Genomic DNA, 25193 nt, shown 5'->3' with positions numbered 1-25193 from the left:
TTAAAAGTCTAACATTTTTGTTCCATATAGCCCACCATACTCGGTACACCGTGTTCTAGAAAAGTACCTGGTACCGTCCTCTCCACACATGCTGCACAACGCGCACATGTAGGCGCATGAAAGGACAGGGAGCCAGTACATCTCAGAAAAAATAGCAGCAACAATGAAGTCAACATTTCTATTGATATCACATTTTAGATGTGGATGTATTGTGTTTTCCTCACAGGTAAAGCAGTTTGGAGGATCTGCATTGTAACTTTTTTACTTTGGTGTTAAATGTGAGTTGAATTAACTGTCAAAAAATACAGTAAATAGAGCACAGACTTATGCTCATTATTAACTCCTGCATTTCTCACCATAATCTCAAAAATACATTATTGTACAGTTGCATCTTGTAGTGTTTACATCTGTCAAAGGCGCTTGGTGCAACAACAGTGACTGATGTAAAAAATATCCCTAGGCTGTAGATGAGAGCTGCATGTTCATGCGGCTGAACAAACAGACACTACATAATTCTGTGTGATTAAATAATCTTGTTCCATTTGCTAAATAAGACATGAGATGACAAGTTGAAAGCTCCAAAAAAAGCCAGTTGGTATATTGTTCTCATACTGTTTACTGTTGTGTAAACATGTTGATACATGTGTTGGATATATTCCTGTGGATTACATGAGATCCCCTGAAATCCACTTACAGTAAGGGACGCACCGATTTAAAAAGGTGTGCAAAGTGAAAGTTTTAGGCAAAACAACAAAAAAAACAGTTATGACTCTAAACACTGTGGGGATTTTCAAATTGACCAGTGGCATGGAAATACCAGTATCAGCTCGCCAACTGGGGGCACAAGATTTTCCAATCAGGGCAGGCAATGTGTGGAATCCCGGTGCTTTCATGAAAAGGGTAAACAAGCCAATGACCAAAGACAACCGGTTACACAGGTCAGACAGGGGGGAGGGAGGGGTGCATGTGAAATGAAGCGGACTGTATTGGCAGCAGGGAGCCACGGGAGTTTTAAGGAGAGTGAGCCGGAGTTTTGCGATGTAAGACGAAGGTGGTGTGGGCAGCGTTTTGGTTGGTATATAAAAAACTGGTTTGCTGTGGCTGGAGGGCAATGTTTTGGCGGGAGTGTCTGTGAATGTGTGGTGGTGGTGGTGATGGTGGGTATGAGAGAGGAGCTCTGTCCGCATGCCAGGTCCACATTCTCACCCTGCTGCTGTTGAAAGGGGCGGCAAAGACATAAACAGGCCCAGTGGGATTAGGGCCCACTCGGAGGAGTGATCAGTGGGGATTTGCTGCCCGGCGGGTGCACAATGGCACTGTCGCGTAACACACAAACACACACTACACATACTCAAAAGCAACGTTTCACAACAGACCCAAGCCTACATAAATCTGATTAGAACTCCCTTTTGTTTGGGAAGCGGCACCGGGGTTAACAGAGGCGAATCTCGCCGCAGGCCATGTTTGAGAGGACAGGGGGTGTGTAGACGTTGGCGGGACGGCAAAGAGAAAAGCTGGGGGGCACGTTGTGTTGTGGCGGGGTGTTTCCACGTGTGTGAAGTCCCAGACAGACAGGGAGCGCCGTGGCTGTGTGTGGAAGCACAATAACAGGATGAATAACGTTTTCCCCCCTGTTCAGTCTGTGTGTGAGTCAGCTGATGATGGCGGATGGAGACAGGATCTAAGCTAACATGAGACAACAACAACATTGGCAGACACAAAGACAGCAAGCTGGTTTGAACCTGTTGAAATAATCGGACCCAGAAACATGGACGCAGTTTGGGGGGAGGGGGTGGATAAAGCACAAACAGGCATCTGCTTTTATTAGAGTATCAAATACAGAAATGTCTGGAACGTTCTTCTCATTTCTATTGTTCCTCCTCAGTGCCGGCTCTGGCCCAGGCTGCAGCCATGCCTCTTCTGGAAGAGACCACTCTGCCACAAGAGCACCCACCCACTGTTCCTGTGGTCATCATAGGTAAACCTTTTTGCTCTTGACCTACTGACCTTTGATGGTTTCACGTTGTTAATCCATCTTGGCCCAAATCCTGCACACATAATATCTTAAAAGGATCTTTTTCAATGACATACAATGCTAAATCCACCATTTCCCAAACCGGGTCTGTTTTAGGCAACGGCCCATCAGGTATTTGTCTGTCCTACCTGCTGAGTGGATACAAGCCCTACCTGGATACAGCAACTGTCCACCCAAACCCAATACTATACAGGAAACTGCAGGAGACCAAGCACCTTTCCATCACTGAACAGGTAAAAACACCTTTGAATTCCTTGCACATGTACACATGATCGCTGTCAGTCAGGTGTTTGGCGATAGGTACTTTTTTTTGTTGCAGGATCTGGAATATTTGAGCGAAGGTCTCGAGGGGAGGTCAAGGAACCCTGTGGCTGTACTTTTTGACACACTTCTGCACCCCAATGCTGACTTTGGCTACGAGTTCCCCCCTGTCCTTCAGTGGAGGAGGGACAAGCAGCAACACATCCCACATCTGGTGCTGGGGAGGGCAACGCCTGGAGGTGCTTGGCATGTAAGATACAAGGCGTAGTCTGCCACACCCTTGTTACTGACCATATTTTCTGTCAGTGGTTTTGTCCTCTGACATTGCATTTTCCTCTGCATTTCTTCTGTCTTCAGGCAATGGAAGGCTCCATGCTGACCATTAGTCTTGGCATCTGGATGGAGCTTCCCGGGGTTAACTACAGAGACTTGACCAATGAGAAACGCAGGTACTGAGGGGTTTACAGCAACGACATGGCTAGAGTCTCGGTTTAATTCTGTGCTACCTCTTCCCTCATTATCTCGCTCTTCTCTCTAGGGATGCAACCAGTGACAGAGCCACCCCAGAGGAGATATCATCCTATTACCGTAACTATGTGAAGCTAAAGGGCCTCCAAAAGAATTTTGTTGACAACGCCTATGTGACGTCTGTCCAGAAACTCTGCCGGGGACACAAGGGGGAAGGTCTGGAAAATGGGCACACTGATCAAGGAGATGGAGGGGTGGGAGACGGTGGGAATGAAGGCTTTGAGGGAAATGGAGTTGAGTGTCTAAACAATGGAGGAGGGGGGGCTCTCTGGGAAGTAAGGGGATACCAGCAGGTGCAGAACGACACTCATGTCCCCTTCTCTCTGTTTGCAGAGAATGTAGTTCTGGCCACCGGTGCGTCCGATTCGCCGGTTCGATTAGGTGCAGAGGGGGAGGACCTACCATTTGTTTTCCACAGCATCTCAGATCTGGGGTTGGCCGTAAGTCAGAGAAAAATGGATATGAACTCTGATCCTGTTTTAATCGTAGGTGCCGGTTTAAGTGCTGCAGATGCCGTTCTGTGCGCTTGTAACTGCAACATCAGAGTGCTGCATGTCTTTCGTAAGAGTGTAGACGACCCAGACCTCATCTTCAAACAGCTGCCCAAGACCCTGTACCCAGAGTACCACAAAGTTTACAACATGATGTGCTCTCACACCTACACAAATGTTGCTCCCTCCTCTGCTTCAAACAGACCCCAGGCAGCAAGTATTGCCTCTTCAGTATGTGCCAAGATGTGCCCAAAGCCCCAACTTGCTGCGGGTAACATGGCTGGAAATGCCGGTGTCAGCCTTTTTCCTGACTACACCAGTTTCCCCGAACACTGCGTGGTGTCCTTCCAGTCTGACATGAAGTGTTTGCTGCAGGGGAACAACTCCCTCAAGGCATTCAAGATCTCCATGGCCCTAGTGCTGATTGGGACTAATCCAAACTTGTTTTTCTTGAAGGGGCAGGGCCAGTACCTGGGTCAGGATCCAACAAAACCCATCTCCTGCACGCAGAACCCCATTGACATCCACCCCTACACTTTTGAGTGTACCAATGAGCCAGGTCTGTTTGCCATGGGCCCGCTGGTGGGAGACAATTTTGTTCGCTTTTTGAAGGGTGGCGCTTTAGGCATCGCCTCATGTCTGCTGAAGAGACTCAAGACGAAGGGGAAGCTCATCAGCAATGGAGGGAATAACTTCATTTGAAAACATGATGGAGAAAAGAGCGGTATACGTTGGTCAAAGGGCACAGATTTCCTGTGCTTTTACAGTACCCGCTGATGTTAAAGTTGAAGGGGAAAACAAAAGTTTTAATATGTTTAAATCATTTAGGCAGTGTCTTTTCATCAAAGCATTTTTACAACTTTCTGAGACCAAAAAGACAGTGGATGTACATTAATTCGTTTCTAAAGAAACAAAAGAAAGCCTTGTCTGACTTCATAGAAGTCCAAGCTACCATGTGCCAATTTTCTCTAGTCAATCAGTAACCCCACAAATAAATGGGACCATATTTTCATCAGGGTTATTTATTTGTTAACCATGTGTCTTTCAATCCATTTACTACTAGTGAAATTGCTGTCTTATTTTAGCTTTTTATGCTCAAAAGTAGAGGACACTGCAATCATTCTCCATGAAACTTACAGCTACAGTTGTGTAAGTGACGGACACTGGTAGAGCAATCTGTGGTCCCGCTTACAATGTTACGATCATTTGACTTATATAACACTGAGTGGTGAGTGTTTACAATAGTGGACACACAAGATTTATCAGAACGTGTTACCTGTGTCACTGCTAAGCAATCTTAATGTTCCTGATTCTACTGAGCCTACCTTTTTTTTTCCCTTTTTGACTTCAGAGGATTCTTTGTTTAGCTGCTATTGTAGGTAGTTGGAGAAGTCTGAACTGTGGCTTTGTTATAGTGCTACTGAAAGGCTTTCTATGCAAATAATTTCACTTGCAGATCTGAATGTATTCTTGGACAGCCATTGCCAATTCTACTGTTTGGATTCAAGTGTCCTGTGAAAAGATATGGTCATTAAAAGGATCATTCTGGTGTTTTACCCTTTTTCTTTTAAATGTATTACCATCTTTAGATTTGCATTCAGAATAACCGCAAACTTTGTTGTACAAGAGAGATGCTCATTGTCTTTTCCACTGATGATAATGCTTGCTTTTATTTTTACTTTCCATAAAGATTGTGAATCTAATCCCATTTGTCAGCCAAATCAAATCTTCCCGTCAAATGAACCCATGTTTTAAATTGTGTTACGTCACATTGACACATTTAGACAAAATAAAAATGGACATGCCGTTCACTGAGAGGGTTCTTTAGCCTTAAAGGAATATAGGATAAAGCAAAAAACACCAGTATGGTCCCTCAAACTTATCAGTTGCCAATAACAACATGAAACTATAAAGAATATAGTGAGAAAATTGTTGCCTTCATAATCCAGTTATCTAGTTATTTTTCATCAATTGCAACTCTTTGTGCTGTGTATTTTTATAATCACATGATGCCATTTTTGAACATTTTTTGTGCTATTCCTGTGAAAGCTATCGAAGCTCCAAACTTCGGAAGTATTGACTCTACCTGACTGGGCAATATGTAGATTACTCTTTATCTATCACTGCATTTTTATCATGTATCTCTTAATATTGTAAAACATGGCACATAACTTTGTTTACCTAACACTACAAAGAAATGGCCAAATCAGACTTCTCCCATAACCAGCTCTGAGATACACCAACACTGGTAATTTCCCAAATCACATGATAATTTGTTTGTTTTTTCATATTGCCGAGCAAGTACAAGTACAATTCTTCTTCCTTTTTTCAATTCAGCTTCACAGCAAACAGGTAATATTGTTGTAAGTGTCGAATAAAAGTTTAGAGACGGTAGAAATATTCTTCAGTCCCACTATATTTTCCTTCCTTTCAGCCATTTAAATACTGTCTGCAACAGTGTGACTCTATATGCATAATTCTTTTGTTTGCTGCTCATTCACAGCTCGTGGTTTGTAGAAAAAGTATTCTTCGGCCCCCTTCAAAACAATATGGTAGTCCGAGTCAGTGTTGGGGGCATTACTAAAATAACATGCAACTGTAGTCACATTACCTTTTCCACTAACAAAGTTAGTAGTTTAACAAATGACTGTATACGTTTTGGTAATCATATGACATCTAACTAGTGAAATATTACATGTTTTAAATATTGAATTTTAGCTGAATTATTCCTTGAAACTTTTTTCACTGACTTCTGAATATTTTGATTTGATTATTAAATATATGCATGCAGGCATGAACCATTGCCTAGCAGCAGCTGCTGTGAGCAGAAGTCAGAAAAGTGCAGATGTGGGAAGAGCACATTTAAGGACAGGGTGACTGAGACTGGGTGGCTCAAAAGTAGAGAACTCTTATTGTTTTGAATTGACCTAAAGAATGATAAAAATATGATACTGTGAAGTCCACGTTGGACCCAACTATCAACTGCTTTCAATCCGCTTGCTTAAAGAAGCACAGACAGGTTTATTGTGTGTCCATCCACACACTACACTTTAGAACAGGTTTGTATGGATTTCAGACAGCTACTTGCAAGTACTCAGTTGATATTTTGCTTTAATCACAAAGTAATAAGCAAAATAACCCCATTGCACAATTTAAGAACTGTGTTTAAAGGTCAGTCACCCTTTTCCCTTTAGCACTCTGTTGCCCATTTACTGCAATATTCATGCTGAATAAAGTCAATTCTCAGCTCATATGTGGCACTTTCCTTGAATATGAATGGACAGGTGTGCTTCATCTGCACAGAAAGGCCCATAAATGTTTTGGCATGACGATAACTAATTATAACGGTTTCAGATCTATGGAAGTGCCAGTAGGCTCATTGAGATTGTTAAGGAAACGAAACTTGAATCCCTCTGAAGTTTCCAGTTCAGCTAAAACCAGGGAACACATTTGGTCTTAACTGCAAAACCAAGGAATAGCTGCTTTTAGCATGTAGAGTTTTAATGCTCTCTTGTACTATTGAAGAGTTTTTAATGTTTTGTACGCCGCATTTTTTTTTTATTATTGACCAATAAAACATTGAGAAAAATCTCTGAACATGAGACTGTTTTGTTACATTGCTTGCTGCCAGTGGCTTAATTAATGACATTTATAGATAGAACAGGGAGAACAGCAAAACAAAACACTGACAAACATGTCTGATCATTTTAGCAGTTATAGTTGAAGTATAGATATCAGGAGTTATCCATCAAATTATTTCTGGAGTCCTTTTTTATACAGTGTTGATGGGGTTTGACATACGTCCTGTGCCTTTGAAATGAATTCCCACTGCAGGACGTTAAGACGAAGGCATTTCATCTTCTTCTGCTTAGTTTGGTGGGGTTGTACCTAAAACACACAGACACACACACAGAATAGATTTGATCTCATAGGTCCGTCTATGTCAGGATGGGCTTTTAACATTCCTCATGGATCATTCCTCAATGTCCTTAGAGGCATTTTCAACAAACAATAAAAAACAGCCCAAATTAAGCGCTGTAAAACAAGGACAGTGTTTGAACAGCTTAAAGCAAACAGGCTTCCAATAAACCACGCCTGGAAACTTCTTTTAGACCTACCAAAAAAATATTGGATTGTTTTCTTAGCGGCAGAGACTGTTCCCCGGATACGCATGAATGACTGAGCATGAATCAGTGATCAAACAGCTCAGCCTTGACACACACACACAGAATCAATCTCAGACTGCCTATTTTCTGCTTAGTCAAAGAAAACACGGCAGCGACAGCTTACATCACCTCTGTTACCGTGGCAACCGCTGTGACGAAAGAATTACTAAGTTCCGATTGGTTAAACTGAAGCTACAGTGGCCCCATATCCATAATTCAAAGTTAATGAAATAATACTGTATCTGTATCTGATAACAATGACAGAGGCTGTTTAGACAAAATATTTTTAGAGGATCTTTATCAAGCAAGTCTAGTACAAGACACACTGTCAAGTTAGGGTTTTATCCAAATGTCCTATCCAAGAGAAACAGAACACACACAGTTAACAGAGTAATGTTTTGTAGCTCTTTCTAGCCTTTCCTTGGAGGTCCGAACCAGAAAGGATCTCTACCAACAAAGAGACAAAAGGGAAACATTTATACCTGCCTGGCCAAACGATAACACAAAAAGGGGGACAAAGTCGCATCCAAGACATTATTCTTAAGTAACATGATAAAATTAACTGTAGATCGCAGTTTAATCCACAGCATTGCTTCATTTTGTATTATTTTAGACAGAGTTCATAGCAAACTAGAATGGCACTCGGAGACGCAGACCTCAGCAAAGGCATGCGCTACCTCACAATGTTAATGCAGTGTGAATCTTCCCAATGGGGAGCTAATTTTTCCTATTATTTCGACACCACATAAATGCAGCACAAATGTCTTATCTTGCAATGTTAACGAAAGCGAAAAATAGCACAAATCCGCACTTTCGCCTCACAACAAGAGGGTTCCTGGTTCGAATCCCGGCTGGGGCCCTTCTGTGTGGAGTTTGCATGTTCTCCCCGTGTCTGCGTTTCCTCCCACAGTCCAAAGACATGTAAGTGTAAGGTTAATTGATTGACTCTAAACTGCCCGTAGGTGTGCATGTTTGTCTGTCTCTGTTCGTCTCTATGTGCCCTGTGATGGACTGGCGTCCTGTCCAGGGTGTACCCCGCCTCACGCCCACCGCGACCCCCGACAGGGACAAGCGGTTGAAGATAATTTAATGAATCTTATGCTACATCCTTCCACTAGGAATGTGGCTACTAGTTTTCCTGTAATCCCACTTACCAGATAACACGACCTCCTTAGTAATAACACACACGCTATCACCTAAGTAAACAATATATGCTATTAAATGAAATTTTTTTTTTGAAATTTCACTCACAGATATTAACATGGTTAAAGAATTATTTTCTGTCTTTGCCTTCAGAAGATTGTGTTGGTGTCGGAAGTGACGATAAGATTTGCAATTGTTTTAATGAATAAGTATTTTAAGTATATCAATTATATTTGAATTCCTTTCTTACATTATCATTATATCATATACTTGTCAACTGCAGCTTCTTAATTGATAGCACATGATGCTGCAGCTGTGTTGGTGTTTCCTTAAATGTCAAACTCAGTTTTGGAAAGGGTCCGACATCTTGGACACAAATACCTCTACTGATGAGCTGGGATGACAGGTAATTAATGAGACAGTTACTAAAGCAACAGGAAGCTCTCAGATCAATACTAATGATCAATAAAATCAGTATTATATACCTGTGTAAAACAATTAGCCACTGTTTTACTTGTAAATGTAGACCAAATGACAAACATAGGTACGATTAAATGGTTTGGCTTTTCTTCACATACCAGAAACACAACAGGGTTTTAAGGTTTTTACACATCTTACAAAAAATGAATTCAAGTTTCTCACCTAAAGAGGTCGTCTCCAACGCTCTCGTCCCGTCTGCTCTGACGCTCCTCCTGAAACAAACACAGGGCATGAATGCAAGGCTCAGACTGACAGACAGATAAGAGACACAGGAGGACAAAAGTACTGTACCTCGGCTGCATCTTTCAGCCATTCATCCAGGTCACAGTTTTTGCCCCTGTTGTGAACCAGTAGGTCAGATCCTCTGATGATGTGGGGTGAACTCTCTGCATCTGGCACGGCCATCTGTCACATTTATAAGGAAAAAAAAACATGATGTACATGTTGGAAAAATGTTTTTGGGCTTTGTGGTGTTTGACCACAAAGTTTGACCACACTGTATGACCATACCCTGTCACTGGAGACAATGGAGCATACATGATTGCCTCCTTAAACTTACAAATTAATTGGTCAGGTGTGTCACAGATAACGTAAATGTTATGAAGAAAAGGAAACACTCATTGGTGTGCTTGAAGGGGAAAATAATTAATTCTAAAAAGGAAATAAATTCCCCTCGCCACGGGTGTTATTACAAACAAATCAAATTTAAGGCTTTTTTATATTCATCCACTTGAGTTCCTGAAATTGGATTTTTTAACACCCTACAGTACTCACAGAAAAAGGCTTATTTTTTCCTTTTTAAAATTAATGGCAATTGAAGAAAGGTGAGCTCTATAATTTGTGGGGATCAAAAGATCAGGATTACATCCGCTGGCACACATGCAACTACAACTGAATACAATACAATACAACAGTCGGTTGGGAGTCTTGATTTATTTAAGTGCTTTTTCTTAATGTCAAATTATGCTCTACTGTGTGTGTCTGTCGTGTTAGTAACTTCGTAGTCTGACCTTGCGGAAACGTTTGAAGTTCTTTGCGTAGCCATTGGTTCGCATTTTCTGCGGTTTGGTTTTGGGAGGTGCAGACACGGTGAGAGATCTAAACTCCACTAACACCAGCTTTTTAGGTAGGTCTTCATCAATCTTTGAATCCTGCAAAAAAACAAAAACAAAACAGCACCTTATGAGTCAACTTCTGTCTGATGGACAGTTACTATTCATTCTATCACAGATTAATATTGCAGAATATATAAGGAAACACAACTGAAGTGATTTAAACACCAATAACATGATGTCCAGGCAGTTCAGACAGTATCTCCTGTGAGTCCTGAATGGTTCTCAGGGCTGTGTAGCTGACGGATACTTGAGTTGACGCTCTGAGTCGATGTGAAGCTGGAGCTCCATCACAAAATGTTTGATGTGCCATTTAAAAAAAGACTGTCACAGGAAATATTGTGTTTACTGACTTTGATGCATCCAGTGCTTCAAATCCGTCCTTAACGTTAGAGTCGCTGAAAACTAGAAAGGCTAATTTTGACAAATAAAACACATCTAGAAAATAAAACACCTACAGCTAGAAAATGGAGCTTATTCAAAGCTTTTCACAGAGCTTACTTGGACCTCCTGCTTGATTGTAATGGGTTTCAGAGGAGTCTTAGTCTCCTCTTTAGATTGGCAAATATCTCCTTCAAGTAGCTCTAAATCCTGCAGAAATAAAAGGGAGATCAATGTGCAGTAATAGTAAAACATGACTGACTATAAAGCTGAGACGTGTAGTGAACAGTGTGTGCTGAGAAAGTTATAAATGTATGTTCTTTAAGTGACTGGATGCACAAAAAAACACTGACACTGTAAATCCTCACCTCAATGAAAGACGCATCGTCATCGTCGAAGGGCTCTATGTTTTGACTTGTTCTGGCAGATGACACTCCTGGAGGTTTGCTGGACTCCTGATTAGATGTCTTGTATTCTAAAGGATAAACCTGCTCCGTCTTGATGGAGACACAATGCACTTCAGATTTTTGGTTCTTATGGGAAACTGATTTTTTTTCCAGGCCCACCTGTGGCCTCTGGCTCTTTTCATTTTCTTCTCGGTGGACACGTAGCCTCTTGCTTGAAGACGAAGCCTCTGTAGTATTTAAACCTTGTTTCTTTTGGGTTACGCCGTACATTATTAGCGGTGCATGCTGGCCTTGATTACCTGATGGTTGCTCATCAAAGTCCATATCCTCAGACATAAGAGACTCCAGTTCATCCATCTGTATCTCTGCTTCCATCTCCTTCCTCTTTCTACTCTGTGGCTCCTCCTTGACCACGCGGGACACTCTGTCTGACTGAGCCTCTGACTGTCCTACAAAAAGATCAGTTGCTGACCCCAGTGGATTCTGGGATGTCGCTGTATGTCTGTATGTTTCTTTAGATGCGGCTGAAGTATTTGGTGCCTGTATGCTGATGGATGATTCCCGTACGGGCCGCTTTGGCTCCGACATGACAGTGAAGAGCTCATCCTCCAAAGGCCTTGATGCAAGGACGAAACAAAGAGAAGGATAAGAATAGACTTTCAGCTCATAATGTTGCCAGTCAAAAGTATGTTCATTCTCATCGGGTAAAGCACTACATTACTACAGACGTGCAAAAAGACAGAGTCCTTTAACCTGTATGGAAAAAGAGCAGACATTTACCTTTTCTTGTTGACTGTTTGAAAGAAATTGGTCAGAGTTGATTGTTTCTGCGGTGAAACTTGTGCAGAGGATTTTTTTTTCTGAGGAGACAGCTTCTGTAGGAATGTCTTCACGCCACCATCAGTCCTTGGAAGGGAAGGCTGGGACCTGATGCCACTGCTGCCTGCACCTGAAACTGCAAAAAACATTGTTTGATCTGTTACAGCAATACAAGCACTCAGCTGATGTTCAAATCATGAGTGCATTCAAGGGATAGTTTGCTTACTTGCTGAGAGGTAGCTGAGAAGACTGAGAAGATTGATAAATAAATTATTGTAGCTTAGCGTACCGACTGGAAACAGGGGGAAACAGCCCAAAAGTAACTTAATCCACCTACCAGCACTCGTAAGGCTCACTACTTAACCTGTTCCATCTTAGAAGCTACTGAATAAACAGATTTCACACAATGTCACACTATCTGTTTAGGTGGATCAGTCCTAAAAATGTTTAAAAACATAATCATGGTTGATAAAAAATGAGCCAAATACATTGTAGGGATGCACCAATCCATTACACCAGATTGGTATTGACCGTAGACCGTCTTAAAATATGGTTTAAGTCTCTGTGACGTCATGCAGAGGTTTCTGAAGAGCCAAAACGCAGCAAGGGTAGCCCCGGCAGTCGCCATCTTGGCAGCGCCTGACGCCACCTGCTCCCAGCTAAACCAAAAATGGGCAAAGAGGTGTAACATAGATGGAGCTGAAGGTTGGCCAAGTGAAGCCTACAGTTTATGGTAGCCACCAGCGACGGTACCCACCTGGCACTCAAAGCAGCTATTCCCTTAATTATGCAGATCTTAATATAATTAAACTGGTGAGTTGTAAACAGAAAAATGGGTAAATTAGCTCTAGAGACCAAAATAGGCTGTAAACATGTTTATTTCTGCTGTAAAGTTGGGCTTTTTAACATGGAGGTCTATGGGGATTGACTTGCTTTTGGAGCCAGCCTAAATTAATTATGAACAAGTACAATTAAGAAGAAATAAGGCGGTTAAGCTCCATGTCATGTTTATGTTACACAGGAAAAATCAGTTTCACACAGATTTCAAATTAAAAAAGAAAATTGGGGTCTCTTGAAGTATCAGAATCTGCATCAAGAGAAAGAAAAAAGATTGGTTCTTGCAGCTACCTGTCTGTTTGGACTCAGGCTTATTCCTCTGCGAAGCTGTGTCCTCCACAGTGTTGAATGATGAGCTCATTGTATCGGACACGATGCACTGAGTGGTCGTCTTCTTAGCCACAGGTTTGAATCCACGGAGCTGACTGCTGCTCTGGTTTGGCTTCTTCTCAGGAGTCTCCCCTACTGCTGTCACACCTGGACCTTTAAACCGCTCAGTTCTGTTAAAATAAGTGCAATCACACACATCAGAGAGGCTTCATAGAACCAACAAAAGAGTGAAAGGTTTGGACAGACGTAAAAGATCTATCTGTGAGTACCCTTGTGATGGCTCTGTGTTAATTGCATAAGCTGTGATGTTCTGAGACGCTGCAGGTAACACAGTCTCGTCCACCGCCACGCTCTGTGACAGAGAAGCACTTGGGATTCTGGGTGCCACTTTTGGTGCTGAATTTCGAAACATAAACAAAAATCAAAGAAAAATATAAATGCAAGAGAAAAATAATATGAAAAGAATAAAACTGGAGGAATAAAGACAGCAATCAGTGCTTTTGCTGTCTGGTCACCCACCTGAGTCTGGTGTAAGACTGGATGGATTGCAGTACTTCTCACAGGAAGCATAGATGGTTGCCAAACCAATTTCCGACTCTGTGATGACTCTGTGGCCTTTTCTGTGTCAGTGGAGAAAAGGACAAATGCCAGAAAGAGAGAGAGAGTTTTTAATTTTCTGAGTATTAGCTGTTGATCGCCCAAACACACTCTTAAGGTGTAATTCCGGCGTAAAATCATCCCGTGGTCTTTTTCGGCACTTACATACATCCAATAAGCCAATCGTTTGTAAGTGCCGAAAAAGACCACGGGATGATTTTATGCCGGAATTACACTTTAACTTATACATAAAAACAGGAGATTGTGCAAACCTTTGAACGACGTTTACCACAGAGTTTGCCCACTTTGTTGTAGAGGAAGGAAGCAGAGTTTGGGAGCTGCCGGTCATTACATCGATCACGCAGCTCTGTGGAGACTCCAGCAGGTCTCGGGGCAGAGAGCTCTCCTCCAGCAGATGGCTCCTGCCTCCACCGAAAGTCACTGCTGCACTCAGGCGTTTGAGCTGCAAACAACATATAAGAGTGGGAATCACACAATAGTAGATCAGAGGAGTGACTGTGATATTTCCCATTGTGTTAGTTTGATTGAAGGCTTAAACATTTGAGAGATCCATAAATATTTTAGGAATTGTAAACGCATTTGTTTCAGAGGATATTCTGTTATACTGTTGCACTTAGTAAACTCACTCATGATGTGTTCAACCTAAATTTATATTTGATCTGGCTTCTTAAAGCAGGGATGCAAAGAAATAACAGTTAGAGTTTGTGCTGGAGATAAGTAAAAACATCCATAAGACAACAGACTTCAACTCATACTGTTGTGTCAACAAGGCCAAGCAAGACACACCAGAAAAAATGCATCAGCTTTAATCGTAACCTACCACAGATTTGTTAATTACGGTTTAAAAAAAAGATTTGTCTGGTTTCTTTCCCATTAAAAGGGACACATTTGTTTACTGATGGCACCATTTAAAAATATCCCAAAATATTTTGGACATTGGTAAAAAATAATAATGGACCTATCTGTCCGGAGTGGAAATGGTGATACACATATAAATCACATTAATTCTTAGTTTTATAATCTAAATAATAAATCTATCTTATCTACTGTGAAAATAATACGTTGTTGCAGCTCTCGTAGAGACCAGGCTCTCCACTGGAGCAGTGAGTCTCCCAGAGGATCTCTGGGCTGCGACTGCCTGGCAACGGCTGTTCAGCTGATAAACACGACGCTGACGCGATCATGTGACTTTCCATCGTCTCTGAAGCTAAACAAGCCATGTGATGGGCAGTTATACAGCCTATAACAAGTGCAAACCCTCGTGTGATTTGTTGTCCTTGACTGAGGAGGATAACTGCAGAGCAATTGTATTGGATCACTTGTATCCCTGCTATTCTGTGAGCAAGTGGCTATCAGACCATGAGAACAATATTAGGTCATCACAAAGAGAGAAGTAGACATACTTGTTTGGCACTGAGGAATATGAAGGTCTTTCCGGTGAAAAGCTTTTTGCGAAGCGGAATCGCTCCAAGGTTAACATCCTCTTTACTCAAGCTGGGCTCATCGATCTCAGGGATGAAACTTAAAAACAATGAACAGCAAGGATAGTAAGATAACGTTTGGTTCAGTCTGATGTTCAGTTCATTATCAGTGTGAATATGTACACATAAGGATGGCTTGTACTGTACCTCTCAGCCCTAGGAGGGGGTATTTTTTGCAGAGAGGATTTTCTGAGCTCTAAGAAGAACTCTGGCTTCACGATGGGACGGCAGCACAGCAGAGCAGAAATAGTCTAATTAGGAAAACAGGAAGCACATCAAACACACACTCAGGGACAAAAACACATCGCTTGTATCCACCAAATGAGAAATGAAAGTCCGGTCCTGACCTTGATCGTTACTTTAGCAGTGGGCATGACTAGGTGGGTGCAGTCCTGAGTCCAGGTGCTGACCAGCTTTCCGCCCAAATCCGCCAGGGCCTGAGAGAGTGCTGCCTTGCCCTCATTGTCCAAACACGACGAACACACTACTGGCTGCTGATGTTCCACGCTGAGATGAAAGAGAGAAGACGAAGGAGATAAGTACTGCAACATGAAATTTAGATTTAGATTGTTGGGGTAAAATAAAAACTAGTTGTGAGAGTGAGAGCAAATTAAGTATTTAAATAAACAGTATTTTGCCAGGTGTTTGTGTCTGTGGACAGATTGTATCACTGTGTTAGCATCCCAAATGTGCAAGATACAGTCACAAAACTTTACAGTTGTGTAGTTGAGATCAAAATAAAGGTTGCATTTGAAAATCGGTGTGGTCTGAGCAAGGACGGCAAAGTTAGGGGGGTAGTTAGTAGGGGACACAAAATCCCATTGCAAGATCTCAAGGTCTCTAGTTAATTCTGTATTGTGTCTTCCTTTTCTTAATGTGTGTGTTGTAAAGGTTGTTTTTTTGTCCTCTGTCCACTCAAACTTTATCAGAGCCTAAGGGCTTATGAGGAGGAAACATTGTTTGGTGTCAAAGGAAAAATGCACACAAACTTTGTCTGCTGCTTCCAGATGAAACCGGTATAAAAAGTCACTCTCGGCATACGGGTGCGCCACTGACGTGACATTTGGGGTCAAGACTAGGGGTTGGCGATCATAGTTCTGTGATACAAAACATAACTAACCAGGTCTTGTTTCAGATCCTTACCTGAATTTGCTGTTAAAAGCCCCAAATGTTACACTGTCTCCTGACTTCAGGCTCACAGGCCGGTTCTCCGTCAGGCGCTGGCTGTTGACAAAGGAACCGTACTTCGAGGTGTCTTTTACAGTCAGGGTCTAGGAATTAAAGTTTTAAGAGCAAGTGCCCATCAATCAAATAAACCATCCTACATCATTTCTGTTCAATTATTCATGTCTCAACGAGAAAAACATCCCTTCAGTTAAGCCTAAAATGGAAATGTATACTTAGAAAATCAATTAAACCTTCGGTGCAAGAACAAAAACAGAGGACTATAATCTCGTCTACATGATAAACAGGTGAAATAACCATCCAGAACTAAAATAAGACTGCTATGAAACTACTTTTGAGCATTGACAGACCTTAAATACACTTATGGTACAGTATGTTTTTGAACTAATGAATCAAAATGCACATAGTAAACCCAGAGGATACTGATAAATATGGATGAAAAGAAAAATCTACATTCGAAGGCTTGGTTTTTAATACGAAACACACAAGCAATGACAACAAGGTTAATAAACCCCATTAGACAAAAAAAAGAAAAGGTTCTGAAGCTTTAATACCACATTTTCTTCTTACAACTTACATCTTTACCAACAAAACATGTAATTTACTTTTGTATTTTTAAGATTAGCTGTAGATTAATGTTGCTGGGTATTATGGCAGTAAAGAGAAAAGAATGAGCTAGAGGTGTCCAATTTAAGTCCCCGGAGAACAACATGTATCAACATTAATCTATTTTCATGACCCTATCATTGTTGTTAAAATAACACTTCTGTTTTGTTTTGCATATATTTATTTGTGAAAGTCGCGTCATGGTTTGTGATTTACCCAGTAGGTGAGTGATGAAGTTCATTTAATATTTTAGCCCCTTATTATTTAATAATTTAAGGGCTACACATTTTTGTACATTATTTATTTCTGATGATCATCTGGTTAGATGATTGTTTAAATAAAAACACAGCAATGCAATTTGTCTGTCATCTTGTGTACTTTATGTAAGAAGCTGTGTTCTTGTATCTATCTGTCGGATACATGTTGCACTGTATTTTGCATTACTGTATTTTGGCTCATATAAGTCAAATATATAACAAGTGGGCAGGGCATGGTACAATGAATAACATATCTGACTACTGGAGATATCAAATCTCTGAGCAGTACATTTGATTAAACAATTTAGTATCTTGTTTCAGTTAAGTAGGACAAGTGCAATAGCACCACCTTCTGCGCTGAAGTGCCATCACAAAAACAATTGTTTTAAAAATCAAATCCTGTTACTTATCTACTTGTTACACTATTCGAATGGTTGTGTGATATGTTCAAACTAATACCTTGATAACCCTGCAGAATATTGACACTGATAGGAGAGAATCTATTACATCCATCCTGCCCTTCCTTCGAACATATGTGGATCAACACCAGATGTGACTTTAAAGGAATTTAATAAAAAATGTATGCAAGTATAGTATTTGGTGAAACGTTGATGCTTAACACACATCTTCAGCCCGACAGCACAGAAGATCTGTAGTCGCCACAGTTTCAGGATTAGAGTCACTAATTCAGTAGCCGAACAAGTTCCTGAGTTATGGTGTTGAATTGTGGACAAAAATATTAAGATGTCACAGAGAAGTTGAGCTTTTGGATATAAAATGTCATCACTTCCATGTGTTTTATCCTATTACACATTTGTGTGAAATGTTGTCATAATTAGCGTAGGAAGTCGACCAAAAATTAGTTTTTTGGGGTCACAGTGACCTTGACCTTTGACCTTACTGTTTATTCAGTTTGTGCCACATCTGAAGAAAATCCCCCAAGACGTTCCAGAATTATCACATTCACAAGAATGTGACAGACAAAATAAAGTAACTTTTTAGCTCTAACTTAACTGCAGAGGAAAGTAAAGACATTACAGATCAACCAAGAGGCTTTACTTTGCTCTGCAGTTAAGTTAGAGCTAAAAAGTTACTTTATTTTGTCCGTCACATTCTTCTGAATGTGATATCTCTACCATCACTTTTTAATATGATTGTGCTGTTTTGCATAACAAAGAAACCTTTGGATCTTGATATAAACTGCAGTTTCACACACACGCTGTATGTTTATATGTTATATCACATCTAACAGTCCAGTATATTTGTACATACAGTAGCTCTTACATTGAAGTTATTGTATATATGATGGGTTTAAAGTTAGGGTTAGCAGAGTAGTTGCACACATTCCGTCCATTAAATATTGATATATTGTACAACAATCCTTTCTCTCACCTGGTCCGTAGCGGTGAGATGAGCGTGAGCCCTGCTGATGGACTGGTCGTTGGGTAGGAGGATGTCACAGTTCTTTCGCCCCACCACATACTCTTTACTGGAGAGAAGATAGTGGGTCTCACCTGTGAGTGACAGGAGGCGAGTTATGGACCTTGTAATTTGGTTTTACAAACTCATACATGACAAGTTTAAAGATAATATTAAATTAAGTGTATGTGACTTTTAATGTGTGCCAAATCCTCTTTGGATGTCAGGCAAACACAACTATTAGAGTGCAGAACAGACCTGACTCTCAAATTGACACCCCTGTAACGGAGACATATATTACCATGTTCTGCTAATACTGAGCAGGACAACTTGTAGTAAGATTTATCCAGTTTGCATATCATCTTCTGGGAAACAAGAAGCTAAATCAAAGAGAAACTTCTAAGATCAGTACAATAGGGCTATTTTTGATATCAAAGCTGATGTCTATAAATGTCTTTTGTCCAATCATCTGTCATAAACTCAAAGATATTCCGTTATTCTTTTTTTTTTCTTACAAAATGACTCCAAACCAGTCTTTAATAATCACGATAGTTGCTGATTCATTTTCTGCCTGCATATAAAGTGTGGCCCTTGTTGGTTTTTACCAAGCAAACATTAAATCAGTCACTGTGACATTATAATGAAGATAATATGTCCTGCGCTGCATGCTTTAATGTTTACGACAGAGATCTTCAACAGGGGGTCCTCAGTGTCACTGCAGGCAGGGGATCCGCCGAATTGTTTGATATCTTTTCAAAGGTTGTTTTTTTTTGTCTTCATTATGTTGTAAAGATATTGTGCATGAAATGTGCACTTTTTGTGGCAATGAGCCAGAAACAATTTTACATTTATTTTGTATTTGCCCATTGTCATATGTTTTTTGTAGGGACATGGAAAACTGAACAAACTGATCAGGAGGGCCAGTGATGTCGTGGGGGAGGACCTGGACACCCTGAGGACCGTGGCAGAGAGGAGGATGCTGTCCAGGCTCCGGTCTATCCTGGACAATGTCTCCCACCCTCTCTACGACACACTGGCCCAGCAGAGGAGCACCTTCAGCAGAAGACTCCTCGCACCCAGAGGCACCACAGAGCGCCACAGGAAATCTTTCCTGCCTGTGGTCATTAAATTATACAACACATCCCTAGGAGAGTCCGTCACCTCCTCTCTGTAATATGGACGCAATCATAAACAATCTGTTCTTTGCACATTTTTACGGTACTTTTGATCTGTACATATTACTATTGTAAATTTGATGTTGTATATATATATATATATATAGTCATATATATACTGCTTCATATGTATGTTTTTACAAATATATGTTATCTGCATAATATTGTTGTTGTTAAATATGTTGTTTGTATAGCTGGAGTTTGCAACGAAAAGAATTTCCCCCTGGGATTATTAAAGTATTTCTGATTCTGAAAGCTGAACGCACACTATTATACTAATTTTCACTTACCCCTGAATAAGAAGTGTCTATATACATTTTTTGAAATATATTTTTAACTTTATTTTATATATATATATATATATAAACATTTATACTATAAACTTTATTCCTTAATGTCGTCCCTTTATCTGTCGGTGTTGTTTCCATGAACTCTGACTGTCTGTACTTTTTCAATTGTGAAATAAAGATTTTCATTGAAAAACAAAAAAGACCAGAAGTTAATCACGCCCACGCAGCCTACACCCAGACACATATTTAGACGTTTCGGTCGGTGAAGAACATTTAATCATGTTCTACCTCCATCTTTACCGGTGGCTGTTTTTATCACAACGTTACACGTTCACACTCATCTGAACTTTAACCCGCTAACTGAGCTGCGTGTTAATGTAGAACAAAGTTACCTCCAGGCTCCAGCGGTGTCAGTATCCACATGTTACTGCTGCTTAGTGCCTTTTTATGTACTCAAATCACCGGTAAACCACGAGCAAGCCAACATTTTAAGCCGTGCAGTCTATTTACAACAAGCATCAACAGAGGTGGACAGTCAGCGCGCCAGCGTGTGACGTACAAACTCTGCGCCACTGCTCTCCTTCCAAAATAAAAGCCACCGTTATTAATCAAGGGTAAGTGAATCTTTTACATAATATTGTAATAATAATAATAATAATAATAATAATAATAATAATAATAATAATAATAATAATATTGTAATAATAATAATAACAATTATTATAATAATAAAGCAAAAGAAGTGTCCTTTAAGATATTACATCAAATTTACCCCGTCAAAGAAGTGTCGCAAAGATTCAAACTTAACAATGATTATAACTTTGATTTTAGCAAATTTGGAGAAAAAACAACGTTTCATCTATTTTATCACTGTATTATATAAATGTGTTTTGGAAAGATTTACAACATTTTATTAATAGAAAAACAGGCAAAAGTCAGGTAAAAGTACACAAATTTAAGGTTGAATATGTAGAATCTTCAACCAAAGCTATATATGTATATATATATATATATACATTTATTTATTTATGGGTTTTTTTTTAAATAATACACCAACGGGGCGTTTTGAGAGGTAAAGAATGAAAGTATTGCTATTCCATAAAAAATATATTTCAAACGTTTTTTTACGGGTTTGACAATGACTTTCTGTCACGTTCTGTTTACATTGTACCAGCCAAAAGCAGCCGGCATTGTGGAGTTGCCAGGGTTGTCTGTTGTTGGGTGCAGCTACTGTCGGCTGGCACTGGGTGAAATGCAGTTTGTCAATCCTGCAGCTGATTATTTGTCCCAGCAGGTGAGGGACCGGAGACGGGCAAAAATTAGAGTCAATATAGACCAAAGCATTCACTGGATGGACTGAGATAAAGGAGTTCAACACCATTAAAACGCACACCGAATGGCTTATTTTCTCCTTGATCTGTAAACTTTCATGTTTGCTTAGCCGTAACGGCTGTCGGCAACAGCTAACGGTAACTGTCAGTCAAACTGTCAGTCCTCTGCAATACTTGTTGTTATGGTGCTTTTTGCCAGATGGGATGGGTTCAAACAGGCTCAAACAGACTCTGTTGTCCTGTAGGCTGCTGGGCCGGGTCTGACCAACCTGGCAACCTGAGTGCTGGAATTTTTTTTTGTTGTTGCGACTACGATCTTGAGACACAAGATGGCAGTGTTCTGCCCATTCTCCATATTCAACCTTTAATGTATTTGATGTCATGTTATATTTTGTAGTTCATGGTTTGGACAATATGAACTATATATCGTGCAGCTCCTCATCATACTGGGAAAGCTCAATATCCACACATCTGAATGGACTGGATCCAAACCCTGCTTCAAAGGGTTTACTGTCAAACTGAAACACTATTGCACCTCAATAGAACAAAAAAGAGATAAAAGTAGAAGAACTGAATGTGATTTGAGCTTCTGGCAATGTGAATTATATCTGACTTTATTTTTTAAATGTATTTATTATTGTTTAACAAATAAATAAGTGATTCTCTTACACATTAGAATCTATCTTTTATATACGGTATGTAATAGTGTACATTTCTGATGCTCTACAAGAAGAAATAAATAACCATTTTAAAGAGAAGAAGTGGTAGAAAGTACATGTATTCAAGTGCAACCTAAGCACAGTTTGAGGCAGGCTATTGTGAACGACTTTATTTTCAGTTTCTACTACTTTATACTTATATGGTTCAGAGGCAAATATTACCCTTGTTACCCCACATTTAACTGATGATTTAGACCCTTTGCGTTTGTTTTCCAGTGCATTATGGTTTATTATTGTTAGACTGTTTTGATCACCAAGTGCAATTCACAAGCTACTGTAATGTACAATACTATGAAATTAAGTTTTTAACTCTCTAAAGTTAAACAGCTCCTTTTTACTTTGTGAATATGAACAAATTTATTTTTGAGTTGAACTCAGACAGATAAAAGGTGATATGTGGACATATATCCTGACTTGTGAATAATGGATTTTTTATTAAAAAAGATAGTACATTCAAATAATTTGGATGTAAGTGCTGGAAATCCTTGAGCCTGCAGAATCGGTGTCATTTCTGTGTCATTGGACTAAAACTGTAATTTCTGTCTTGTTTTGATTTTCTGAATTCCACTTAGAGTAAAGTCTTCTATATGTTTCCAGACATTGATTGGACTGTCAAATATGTTTGGACTGGTAATATAATTTCTGTCCTGGGGTGAATTCCCTATTCTGTATGACACTGCTCAATTGTAGAGCCAGCAGGTAAGCTGATAAAACAACTAACTTCACCCTAAGTGTTGTATATTTGTCAATATTTTGGAGGAATTAGACATACATTTTTATTTGATCTTAAAACATGAAACAGAGAATCAAACAGTCATCAACAACAAACATCAACACAATTTTGAAATGTGAAATCCTGCATATAAACACAGTTAGCAGATCGTTTCTATATGCTATAGTTATTTGTTATAAAAATTATCCACAGTTTAGTTTCTCACAAACCTTATGATAAAATAATGACCACGGCCTTTATTTGTTGGATCAAAAATAAACATTACACATTGGTATATTGCTATTTTTGTCATTTTTTTGCTGTTCTCAAAATAAAGGATCATTGTCAGATTTCCATGGTTGGCCTGCGGCTGGTCTGAGGCGGCCTCGGCCCCAGAGGCAGGGTAGTTTGTGATTGATTCTCATCACTGCAACACTCGTACAAGAGTCAGGTTTACGGATGATCTCACACCAGTCTGGATAGTCCACAGGTTTAGATCCACTGTAGGCAAGATCAGAGTTAGAAAATAGCCTGTATGCTACATCCAAATAACTTAAAATACTTCTGAGGCGTGATTGTGAATTTACTGACTCACTGGTCACAGCATCCGACTCCAAAAGGCTCCATGCAGACACACTGGTAACAGTCATCGGTTATCCAGCTCTCTCCTATCCCGTACACCTGCCCCATGTGTTCACAGGTCCCTGGAGATTAGAAATATCCATCATTGTGACATTTACAGCAATGTATTTACTTGGGTAAAAGTAGATTGCAGCACTATGCATGCACTTGATTACAAGTAAAAGTCTTGCAATAAAAATGTTTACTTAGAAGAACATACCAATTAGTATTATCAGCAAAATGCACTTAAACTCACTTGTTTAACGTGGCATTTGTCTAATGTTTGATTTTGTTATAATTATTTTTATTTTAATCGCTGTTGTATTTGTTTTTTTGCTCTCTCATTTTACGATGTGGGATTTATTTGAACAATTTTATCATGTGAAGCACTTTGTGTAAAAGGGTGCTATATCAAACAAACTTATTATAAACCTATTATTAAAGCTGTGGCAAATTATACAAAATTCATACTTTTATATAATTATAAAAGTATAAAAAGTTTATTATAAAATTTATACTTTTATAATAATTATACATATTATATTATTATTACGGATGAATTAAGCATAATTTAATGTTGCAACAGATCTATATATACTGTTGAGTTGCTTATTCTGTATGTTTTTCATAAGCTGACACTGTTGTTGTCTTCATCACTGGTTATATCCTATCACCAATGTTTCCTTTAACGATTCAAAAATCAGAATTGGCAAAGTATTTCTAACTTTTAAATAACTGTTGTGGGGCAAAACATGTAACAGTTCCTTCTGAAATAAAGTGAAAAAGTATAAAGTAGCACAAAAGTACCTATAAAGCTGTATTTAAATAATTTCCACTTGGACATGTACACTACCCTACATTAAACATGATGTCCACACACATGCATGTACGTACACATACTGCACCTTTAGTGTTGAAGAAGCACTCGCCACTGTTATACACAGAGAGACATGGCACACTGGCGCTCAGCAACAGTGAAGCCAAAAGCACTCCTCCGGCTGTGTTTGCCATTTCTGAAAAATAGCAGTGCACAGGTAAAAAACAACCATGATAACCACATGAGAGAAATTCCAGATAGTTAATCTTACCTATTTCGAAGTTTCCACTGTGTAATATAAAATCCTTCCCTTTCTTCTCTTTCTCTTCCTCTTTCATTCACCTCTGCGTCTCCTCTTCAGTGCCACCCTTAAACCGATGCGCTCTCTCTCTCTCTCTCTCTCTCTCTCCGTGTAGTCTGAGATATTTATACTGCACCAGCACGTCTTCATCCCTCCTCGCCCCTCCCGACTCGTTAATTAGCTTCTATATCTGCACGCACACATACAGTATACAGAAACACACAATATTATTACAATGTTCGTCATCCCCTCTTGTGCTGCTTCACAGAAATTGCCCTTGAGTATACAGCGTGCACTCTTTCAGATAACATTTGTCTCAGAGGGTACCATTTGACCTAATCAGTAGATCTCACTGGTGACACCACCCATAGGACAACCAGCTCGTGGCCTATTGTCCAACACACAGTGTGACCCCTTGACCCCTCCTCAACATCCAGAAGCGAAGGCCTACCTATTTTATTGTGACATGATTCAATGAAAATAATGTTTAAAATCTCATTTGAAAAGGCCAAGTTATTTGTTTTTATTGTATACACATATATGTTCATAGATTTAAATATATTTGTATTGTATTCATTGATAATTGTCTTTCTCTTAAAACTGCCTAATGATCAAGTTCATTGATCCACATCAGTTGCTTAATTCAATTTCACCTCATGTTGTTAATGAAT

General features: G+C 39.8%; 3 protein-coding genes across 3 annotated transcripts; 1 reads left to right on the top strand and 2 right to left on the bottom strand.

Annotated features, from left to right (window-relative positions):
- Nucleotides 1-1885: 1885 nt before the first annotated feature.
- osgin2 (oxidative stress induced growth inhibitor family member 2) lies at nucleotides 1886-4017 on the top strand (the record flags this gene model as incomplete). Its single annotated transcript, XM_083917775.1, has 5 exons — nucleotides 1886-1978; nucleotides 2132-2268; nucleotides 2355-2546; nucleotides 2654-2745; nucleotides 2835-4017. Exons 1-5 carry the CDS (start codon nucleotides 1912-1914, stop codon nucleotides 4015-4017), a joined length of 1671 nt encoding a protein of 556 aa, XP_083773901.1. The 5' UTR covers nucleotides 1886-1911.
- Nucleotides 4018-5242: 1225 nt separating this feature from the next.
- nbn (nibrin) lies at nucleotides 5243-20553 on the bottom strand. Its single transcript, XM_083918073.1, has 17 exons — nucleotides 20414-20553; nucleotides 18530-18651; nucleotides 16233-16360; nucleotides 15437-15596; nucleotides 15237-15340; nucleotides 15012-15129; nucleotides 13860-14050; nucleotides 13510-13610; nucleotides 13260-13386; nucleotides 12952-13160; nucleotides 11785-11959; nucleotides 10966-11620; nucleotides 10718-10807; nucleotides 10115-10255; nucleotides 9396-9509; nucleotides 9267-9316; nucleotides 5243-7203 (listed from the first exon to the last, which is right to left on the bottom strand). Exons 1-17 carry the CDS (start codon nucleotides 20442-20444, stop codon nucleotides 7170-7172), a joined length of 2550 nt encoding a protein of 849 aa, XP_083774199.1. The 5' UTR covers nucleotides 20445-20553; the 3' UTR covers nucleotides 5243-7169.
- Nucleotides 20554-23023: 2470 nt separating this feature from the next.
- LOC310950077 (prostate-associated microseminoprotein-like) lies at nucleotides 23024-24569 on the bottom strand. Its single transcript, XM_083917740.1, has 4 exons — nucleotides 24493-24569; nucleotides 24310-24417; nucleotides 23379-23487; nucleotides 23024-23284 (listed from the first exon to the last, which is right to left on the bottom strand). Exons 1-4 carry the CDS (start codon nucleotides 24557-24559, stop codon nucleotides 23110-23112), a joined length of 459 nt encoding a protein of 152 aa, XP_083773866.1. The 5' UTR covers nucleotides 24560-24569; the 3' UTR covers nucleotides 23024-23109.
- Nucleotides 24570-25193: the final 624 nt, after the last annotated feature.

The sequence above is a fragment of the Echiichthys vipera genome (assembly GCF_963691815.1).
Source record: "Echiichthys vipera genome assembly, chromosome: 8".
In the NCBI taxonomy this organism is placed as follows: domain Eukaryota; kingdom Metazoa; phylum Chordata; class Actinopteri; order Perciformes; family Trachinidae; genus Echiichthys; species Echiichthys vipera.
The sequence above is the reverse complement of the archived record's forward strand: the minus strand, read 5'-3'. Positions and strand labels throughout refer to the sequence as shown.